The 10,156-nt window shown below is 41.5% G+C and overlaps 1 protein-coding gene across 1 annotated transcript; it reads left to right on the forward strand.

Moving 5' to 3' along the window:
- Positions 1-8,468: 8,468 nt before the first annotated feature.
- Positions 8,469-9,620, forward strand: LOC125343491 (acyl-protein thioesterase 1-like). Its single transcript, XM_048335956.1, has one exon. The coding sequence runs from the start codon at positions 8,508-8,510 to the stop codon at positions 9,198-9,200; it is 693 nt and encodes a 230-aa protein (XP_048191913.1). The 5' UTR covers positions 8,469-8,507; the 3' UTR covers positions 9,201-9,620.
- Positions 9,621-10,156: the final 536 nt, after the last annotated feature.

The following is a 10,156-nucleotide window of genomic DNA, read 5'->3' on the forward strand; positions in this document are numbered from 1 at the left end:
ACCATGCTTGGTTGAAAATTCAGGAGTGGAGTCTCACCTCTGCTAATCTTGGACTCCATAATCAGAACTAGTCCTCTCACTGAGAAATGGTAGACTGGACACTGTAGTCCCTTGGTACATCACCTTTATAATAACAATAAAGTAAATTTATTTTATTTTATTTTTATTCATTTTTTTTTTGGCCAATCCTGGGCCTTGGACTCAGGGCCTGCACTGTCCCTGGCTTCTACCCGCTCAAGGCTAGCACTCTGCCACCTGAGCCACAGCGCCCCTTCTGGCCGTTTTCCATATATGTGGTGCTGGGGAATCAAACCGAGAGCTTCATGTGTAGGAGGCAAGCACTCTTGCCACTAGGCCATATTCCCAGCCCAGTAAATTAATTTTAAAAAGAGAAAACCTGGATAGAATTTTAAAAGCCTCCATTTGAGGTATTGGAGAACTATCAAGGACATTAAAACATCATGAGGCCATGATTTTTTTTTAAAAATTTATTTTATTATAAAGGTGATCTACAGAGGGGTTACACTTAACATAAATCAAGTACAGAATACTCTTTTTGTCAGCCATGGGGCTTGAATTTAGGGCCTAGACACTGTCCCTGAGCTTTTTAGCTCAAGGCTAGCATTCTACCACTTTGAGCCAGAGTAACACTTCCGGTTTTCTGGGAGTTAACTGGAGATAAGAGTGTCACAGACTTTCTCGCCCAGGTTGACTTTGAACCGTGATCCTCATATCTCAGTCTGCTGAGTAGCTAGGATTACAGGCATAAGCCATTGGCACCCAACAAGAGTACATTTCTTTTTGGACAATGTTCCCCTTCCCTCACTTGCTCCCAGATTTTCCCTCCCATCTCCACCCACAATTTGTATAGTGCATTTTCAACATAGTGTCTAGTGAGTACCACTACTGCATTTGTTCACCGTTTGTCCCTCCATTTCTGCACCCCCTTACCCTCCCAAAGACAGATAAATGAACAAACAAGACCAAAAAAAAAAGAAAATGAAAAACAGCTGCAAAGAGAAGCCTCGTTGTTTCCATTTCTAGGAGTTAATTTTGCTAAATATTATTTTGTATGATCAGAGGCACATAGGCATTGCACCTGTGTGCTCTTCTAAGAATATCCTTATTTAGTCTCACTCTGTGTGAATGCCTAGAGTATGAGGGCAAGATTTAAGAAGAAAACAAGTGTGCATTCGAGGTTACTGATCCTGTAAGGATCCTGCTAATTCCAGAAGAGACGATTAAAAAGCTGAGAAGATGAGCATAGCTTATGGTTAGATTCACAGGACTTCAGGACCCACCAAGGAGAAGGGACACTGATAAACACCACAAGCTTTAGGTAGCCATCTGCAAGCAATAGCTTAGGAATAAAGTAGATCGGACATTAGTCAGCCCTCCTGAAGACTGAAGTCCAGCTTGCCACTTCAGTCTGTGATTGAAGAAAGTCATCTGAAATTTCTGATACCCCTCACCATTACCAAGAGTAGTAAAATACCAACAGTGGGAGATTTTTCTCTCCATTAATATAGCAGTATTTATGCTCAAACTGGATCATTCAATGGCAAAGATGGAATCCAAAGATGGAAGCCTAAGGTCAGGCCTAGTCAAGCAGAGGACACAGTAGAGCAGAATAAAGTTGTGGCCAAATGAGAGGATCTGTCCATTGCAGTTCTCTGAAGACTTGAATCAGGCTGGAATTTCCTCTTCTAAAGTAGTGCTCTCGTATGGCTGTTAGAAAGAGGTATCAATTTCTTACCACGTGATCTTCTACATGAGGCTGTGTGAATATTCATGATACGACAGTTGAATTCCCTCAGAATCAATGGTTCAAGTGACAGAACAAGGAGGAAACCACCATACCTTTTATGACTAGTTTTCAGATGTCACATATTGTAATTGCAGCTGTATTCTATTCATTAAAGGTGGATTTTACATCCCCCATGTGTATAGGGGGGGTGCTAGTACTAGGTCTTGAATTCAGGGCCTGGGCACTGTCCCTGAGCTTTATATGCAAAGCTAACTCTCTGACACTTGAGCTACAGCTCTACTTCCAACTTTTTGGTGGTTAATTGGAGATAAGAGTCTCACAGACTTTCCTGCCTGGGCTGGCTTTGAACCATAATACTCACATCTCAGCCTCCTGAGTAGCTAAGATTACAAGTGTGAGCCACCAGTGCCTGGCTAGGTTTTACCTCCTGAGTACTGGGATTGCCAATGTACAACACTACACCTAGATCACTTACATTTTTATACTAATACAGGACATGTATTTTATAGAATCTTCCCTTATTGAATTGTAGGATCATATTCTACCTTAGTTTTTTGGGACGAATATGTGTAACTAATATATCCTTTTCAGTGAAGTCATATTAGGAAATACATTCCATTGGTTGTTTCACTACCACAGTGTTACACTTCTTCCATTTACTGTAATCAAAAGTCATTTGCAGGACATCCATGTTTATCACTGCACAATTCACAATAGCCAAAATATGGAAACAACCCAGGTGTACCACTACAGATGAATGGATCCAAAAAATGTGGTACATGTACACAATGGAATACTGCATAGCAATTAGAACTGATAAAATAATGGCATTCACAGGGAAATGGTCAGATCTTGAACAAATAATGTTGAGTGAGAGAGACAAGCTTATAACACAGAGAACAAAGGCACATAGTCTCCCTGATATGTGGTTGTTAGGGCGGGAGAGGGGAGATCAGTACAGACCATGTCTGTAAAACAACAAACTTCTTTTCAAATGGTATTTCCACATGTTTTGGTCAGCGAGTTTACATTATGTCTCTAAAACCAAACCATTACTGAATAAGCATAAATAGGTCTAGGACAGACCTATCAGAGGTTCACAAGAGCTCAACAACTACATACATATGATTATATAGGATGAAGCTAAGCAAGATGAACTCCAAGAGATGGAAACAGGAGGATTTTATTGTTGTCGTTAGGTCTTACATACTAGGTGAATTTCCTGTGGTGTACCCCAGGTGGTTACTGTATATGATTTTGGTACAATGGATATTGTATATATGCTTATTTGAACTAGGGAAGAGAAAGAACAATGAGGGAGGGAATAGCAAATATGATAAGAAATGAATTCACTGCCTTACTATGTAACTGTACCCCCTCTGTACATCACCTTGTCAATAAAATTTAATTTAAAAAGTCATTTGCAGAAAGACATTGTGAATCTATATAAATATCCTATCCCCTCTCCCCCATCATTAGTGTATCCTGGTGGTAGTAGCAATTGCATGAATTTATATATGCGTGGTGTATTTTTTTTTTGCCAGTCCTGGGGCTTGGACTCAGGGCCTGAGCACTGTCCCTGGCTTCTTTTTGCTCAAGGCTAGCACTCTACCACTTGAGCTACAGCGCCACTTCTGGCTGTTTTCTGTATATGTGGTGCTGGGGAATTGAACCCAGGGCTTCATGTATATAAGGCAAGCACTCTTGCCACTAGGCCATATTCCCAGCCCCATGAATTTATATATGTTTTAAAACTCATAAAACTTAAGCAGGGCACCAGTGGCTCATGCCTGTAATCCTAGCAGCTCAGGAGACTGAGATGTGATGGTCACAGCTCAAAGCCAGCCTAGGCAGAGCAATTTGGGATACTCTCATATCCAATTAACCACCAAAATGCTAGAAGTAGAGCTGTGATTCAAGTGGTAGAGCACTAACTTTGAGAAGACAGAAGAAAAGCTCAGGGGTAGTCCCCAGACCCTGAATTCTAGCCCCAGTACACACACACACACACACACACACACACACACACACACACACACCTTGTAAAAATTTCCACCAACTAAATAAATTAGGGGAAAAGGGCTCTAATAGGCTAGTATTGCATGACTCAAAACATATCTACCTTCTGGATGCACTCCAAGGTTGTAAACTCTGCTCTTTAGTTTGTAGTACCCATATTAAACTACAGTGTCTTAAAATAATCTCACGTGTTGGAAGTCAGGATAGTGGTTTCCTTTGAGGAGGAGAGATAGACATTGACTGAAAACACATATAAGGACTTCTACAATGCTGGTAATTTCCTGTTTCTTATTCAGGTAGTCTAGGGTAACTAGCTGTCTGCTTTATCCAGGGCCAAAGGGTTTTCTTTTTTCTTTTTTCTTTTTTTTTTTTTTTGCCATTCCTGGGGTTTGAACTCAGGGCCTGAGCACTGTCCCTGGCTTCTTTTTGCTCAAGGTTAGCACTTTACCTCTTGAGCCACAGTGCCTCTTCTGGCTTTTTCTGTGTATGTCGTGCTAAGGAATCCAACCCAGGGCTTCGTGCATGCTAGGCAAGCTCTCTATCACTAAGCCACATTTCCAGCCCCCAAAGTGTTTTCTAGGATATAAAACTTCATGTATATGAGGCAAGTACTCTATCAATAGGCAATTTAGTGCTCTGTTATAGTTTGCCTCTTAAGTGTCCCCCCCAAAGCCTATGTGGTAAAGGTTGAATCTCCAGCATGGTGCTATGGGTAGGTAGTGGAACCTTTAAGAGTTGGAGGGAAGTGGAAGCTCTTCAGGTCATTGGAGGTATATCTTCCATTGGAATAGTATCAGGGCTGGGAATATGGCCTAGTGGTAAAGTGCTCACCTCGTATACATGAAGCCCTGGGTTCGATTCCTGAGCACCACATATACAGAAAAGGCCAGAAGTGGTGCTGTGGCTCAAATGGCAGAGTGCTAGCCTTGAGCAAAAAGAAGCCAGGGACAGTGCTCGGGCCCTGAATCCAAGCCCCAGGACTGGCAAATAAAAACCCCCAATGGGATAGTAGGATTCTGAGCCCTTCTTTCTCACCTCCAGTTCTGGCCATGGGGCGAATGATTTTTCTCAACACAGGCAACAGGGCCAAGCAGTTATGCACTGAAACATCCAAACTGTAAGCAAAAATAAACCTTTTTGAGTTCTTTTGCTTGTTTGTTTCTTTCTTTGATTTGTGTGTATGTTGGGGGGGGGGTCCTGAGGCTTGAGCTGGACACTGACCTGGACACTGTCCCTGAGCTTTTATACTTATGGCTTGCACTCTACCACTTGACAAAAGCTCCACTTCCAGCTTTTGCTATTGGGATAAGGGTTCACAGACTTTCCTGCCCTGGCTGGCTTGCAACCGAGACTGTATTATGGGAAGAATTGGGGTAGATTATACAGTCAACATGAATCAACCCCCCTCACCTACAGAAGCTTTGACACGATAAAGGTTCACTGAGTCATGCACTGGGGCTCAGGCCTGTAATCTTTGCTATTCAGGAGGCTGAGATCTGAGGAGAGGAGTTAGAAGCTAGCCAGGCAGGAAAATCTTTTATCTCCAATTACCTACCAAAAAGTAGAGCTGTGACTTAAGTGGAAAAACCAACTTGAAGCAAAAATTCTAAGATACAGCACCTAGGTCCTGAGTTCAATCCTCAGTACTAGCACACACAGAAAAGCATTAGAGAGCTATTCAATGACTATGACACACAATAAATTTAGATTTAATAAATTCAGAAAGTGAAAAGATCAAGGATATAGAACCATTTTCTATATTATGATCACGTGCTTCCAAACTAAGAGTTTTTATATTATAACCCAAAGAGGAGAATGAAGAAGACATAAGCCAGATTACTGGTGGCTCACACTTGTCATCCTAGCAACCCAGGAAGCTGAGATTTTAGGATCATGGTTCCAAGCCATCCCAAACAGAAAAATTCTTTATAGTCATATTTCTAGTCAACACCAAAAAGTTGGAAGTAGAGGTGTAGCTCAAGTGATAGAACACCAGCCCTCAGCAGAAAGGGCTAAGTGAAAGCACTAGGCCTTTAGTTTAAGCCCCAATGCTAGCACGCACACACACAGAGAAATTATCATTTTATTTTTAATATTTTCATTACCAATATGAATAAAACCTAGAAACATGTTCATGTTAGGCAAGCACTCCACCAGTCAGCTACATCCCCAGCCCTTGGCTTGTGAAACTGTCCTAGTATGCATGCATTGTTCTCTTTTTTGTGTGACACTAGAATTTGAATTCACACCCTTGAGCTTGCTAGGCAGGCACTTTACCACTGAGTCATGCCTCCAGCCTTAAGGGTCTCATTATGTAGACCAGGATGACCTGGTTAGTTTCTAATAAAACTCTCTTCCAGACACTGGTATCTCACACCTGTATTCCTAGCTCCTTAGGAGGCTGAGATTTGAGGATCACAGTTCAAAGCCAGCCAGGGGAAGGAAAGTCTGTGAGACTCTGCAGCTTGAACTCTGGGCCTGGGTGCTGTCCCTGAGCTCTTCAGCTCAAGGTTAGTGCTCTACCACTTGAGCCACAGCACCACTTCTGGTTTTCTGGTGGTTAATTGGAGATAAGAGTCTCATGGACTTTCTTGCCTGGGCTGGCTTTGAACTGTGATCCTCAGATCTCAGCCTCCTGAATAGCTAGGATTACAGGCATGAGCCACCAGTGCTCGGCTATGAACTGTTTTTGTTTTTCTTAACTGTATTTTTTTTTTTTTTTGGTGCTGAGGCTCGAACCCAGGACGTCGCACTTGCTAGGCAAGCGCTTTGTCACTGAGCTACATCCCAGCCCTGAACTAGGTTTTTAAGGATCCTGAGGCAAGACAAAAATCTCAGATTTTCTGAGTGGACCCAAATGTGAATACTTGTGTCCTAAGTACATACACAGAGAGGCAGAGAAAAGTTAGAAAGAAAAGAAGGCCACGCGAAGACACAGGCAGAGATTAGAATGACCTGGGTACAAGTTCAAAAACACCAGCAGCCACCCACACTGGAAGACAAGCACATGACACAGATCCTCCCCTAGAGTCTCTGGAGGCAGCCCAGCTCTGCCAATACTTTGATTGGGGATTTCTGTAGAATAAGCAACTGTGTGTTGCCTTAAGCCACTGTGTTTGGGGTAACATTACAGTAGCCACAGGAAACTGGTCTATCCATTCATACCCAATAGGTAGGCTGCTTATTAGGCCAGAACCATGAGGGGAAAAGAATACTGTGGGCACCCAGAGCTGGTAGCTTATCCCTGTAATCCTAGCTACTCAGGAGGCTGAGATCTAGGATCACAATTAGAAAATAGCCCAAGCATAAAGTCCATGAGACTTTTTTCTCCAATTAACCAGCAAAATGCTGGACAGGAAGATTGGCCAGTGGTAGAGTGCCAGCCTTGAGCAAAATAAGGCAAGATGAAGAGTGAGGCCTTGTGTTCAAGTTCTAGTACCAGCACCAAATAAAAGGGAAAAGGTGGGGCTCCGTGGTAGAATGCTTGCCTAGCTTCACAAGGGCCTTGGTTCAATTTGCATCCACAGGATGGTTGTGATTCATCATATGATCACCAGATGGCAGCGCTATGCAGGCGATAGTAAGGAAACTGGTTCTGGATTTCACATTACATTAACACCTCCCCTCCCCCTTTATTTTCTTTCCTTTTCTTTATTAATTTTTTGAGCACCAGTAGTGGGGATTAGATTCAGTACATGTGCACTGTTCCGTAGCAGTTTCTTTTTCTTCTTGTTTTTTGTCAGTCATGGGGCATGAACTCAGGGTCTGGGCACTGTCCCTGAGCTCTTTTACTCAAGGGTAGTCCTCTACCATTGTGAACCACTGCACAACTTCCAGTTTTCTGGTGGTTAATTAGAGTTAAGAATCTCACGGACTTTCCTGCTCCAGCTAGCACTGAACCACAGTCCTCAGCCTTCTGAGTAGCTAGGATTACAGGTGTGAGTCACTAGCGCCTGACTTCCCTTACCACTTTCAATCAAAGCTAGTACTCTCTATACCAGTGAGCAATAGCTCCACTTCTGGATTTTTAGTAGTTTATTGGTGATCCAAATGTCACAAAATTTCCTAACCTGGCTGGCTTTGAACCTTGATCTTCAGATCTCAGACTCTTGAGTAGCTAGGATTACAGGTATGAGCCAGTGGCACCTGGGCCCTCCCCCACTTTAGAGAGCTCATTTCCTTTCATCTCTCCTGCCAACTAAGCCAGAATTGTGTTTATGCCTCCCTAGAGCAGCAGGGTTGGGCCTTGGACATCTTTAAGTATTTTAGATTATAGAAATTAGATTGGGCTTCTCAATAAGACTCCAATAACTCAGGAAATAATAGGGAGAATCAACAAACGGAACTACATCAAATTAAAAAGCTCTGTACAAGAAATGATTCCCAGAGGGAAGAGGCAGCTGGTAGAATGGGAAGAAATCTTTGTCATCTATACATCTAACAGGAAATTCATATCTGGAATACATAAAGAACTAAAAAATCCACAAAAGAACAAATAATCTAAATGATAGGTATAACAATAGATCAGATCTCAAAAAATATAAATGTCCAATGAATACATTTTCAAATGTTCAGCATCTTTACTCATCAGGGAAATGCAAAACAAAACAACATTGAGGGCCGGGACTCGGGGGCCGGGACTCGCCGCTCGCACGCCCTTGGGCCACAGCCAGCTCGCTTCTCCCTTCCGCTTCCGACGCGCCATCTGCTCAGCCGGTGGATGTGCGGCAATAACATGTCTGCCCCGCTGCCCGCCGTCGTGCCCGCCGCCCGCAAGGCCACCGCCGCGGTTATTTTCCTTCATGGACTGGGAGATACTGGGCACGGATGGGCAGAAGCCTTTGCAGGTATCAGAAGTTCACATATCAAATACATCTGCCCACATGCGCCAATTATGCCTGTTACATTAAATATGAATATGGCTATGCCTTCATGGTTTGATATTATTGGGCTTTCACCAGAATCCCAGGAAGATGAATATGGAATTAAGCAGGCATCAGAAAATGTAAAAGCTTTGATAGAGCAAGAGGTAAAGAATGGCATTACTTCTAACAGAATTATTTTAGGAGGATTTTCTCAGGGAGGAGCTTTATCTTTATACACTGCTCTCACCATGCAGCAGAAACTGGCAGGCGTCACTGCACTGAGTTGCTGGCTTCCACTTTGGACTTCCTTTCCACAGGGTCCTATAAGTGGCGCTAATAGAGATATTTCTATTCTCCAGTGCCATGGGGATTGTGATCCTTTAGTTCCCCTAATATTTGGTTCTCTGACTGTTGAAAAACTGAAAACATTGGTCAATCCAGCCAATGTGACTTTCAAAACATATGAAGGCATGATGCACAGTTCATGTCAAGAGGAAATGATGGATGTCAAGCAATTCATTGATAAACTCCTACCTCCAATTGATTGATGTCACTAAGAGGCCTTGTATGGAAGTACACCAGCATCATTGTAGTTGATTATAAACCTTCTCCCATGCCTGATCTTAAAACTTATAATGTTTGCAGTGGTAAATGTTTTGCAAATACACACAATGATTCAGACTCAATAATGTCTCCCCATGGGAAATTTATGATCAAAGTTTCTATACATGTATTTGTATAAGATAATCCAGAATATACTAGTATTAAAATAAGTGAAGCCATTAGCTTCTTTTTCCTCAAATGTAATTCAGCAAAATAAAAGACTGCAGAGTTTTTATTACATCATTAAAAATAACTAGTATTCTTAAAGAAAATTTGTTCAGATATTAATAAGCAGTTAAGGTATAAATGATGTATTAGTGCTATGGGGCTTAGTCTAGGGAGTTGTTCCACAATTGTTTAGTCATCATGCAATGTCTGTATTTTTCTATCTTATTCATAGATATGTAATGTTTGTCATACATAAGAATTAGATGGTATTGTTATTCCTAATACTAGGGATAATACTTTTAAATGTCAGAAAAGAGTAATACTGCTATCTTGAATGAATGGCCCTTTAAATATTCTTTCTTGACTTTCATAGTAGACCAAATATTGCCTCCCTGCCATAGACACCTACTCTCAAGGCATGCTGTAATTTTATATTCTGAATTGCAGATATATGGTATTTAAAATCTATGTACATTATAAAAGAAGTCAAACATTAAACTTCCTATACTACATATTTCAAATAATTACACCTTAGTCCAAATTTAGACCTAATTACTAGAATCTTTAGGTAATAAGAATAATTCTATGGTTTTATTTTTTATTTTCTTGTTAAAAAGGGATACATTATATTCTGGTATATTCAGAAATATTTAAGATGGATCTTAAAATCAAATTAGTAAAATGACTAGGTGTCTGTAGCATAGAGTTTAAGTTTACTTTTTCTGTTTTTGAA

This window comes from Perognathus longimembris, chromosome 28 (assembly GCF_023159225.1).
Source record: "Perognathus longimembris pacificus isolate PPM17 chromosome 28, ASM2315922v1, whole genome shotgun sequence".
In the NCBI taxonomy this organism is placed as follows: Eukaryota; Metazoa; Chordata; class Mammalia; order Rodentia; family Heteromyidae; genus Perognathus; species Perognathus longimembris.

Excerpts from the sequence above, each read along its gene's own strand:
- LOC125343491 (XM_048335956.1), top strand. The coding sequence starts at position 8,508 with ATGTGCGGCAATAACATGTCTGCCCCGCTGCCCGCCGTCGTGCCCGCC.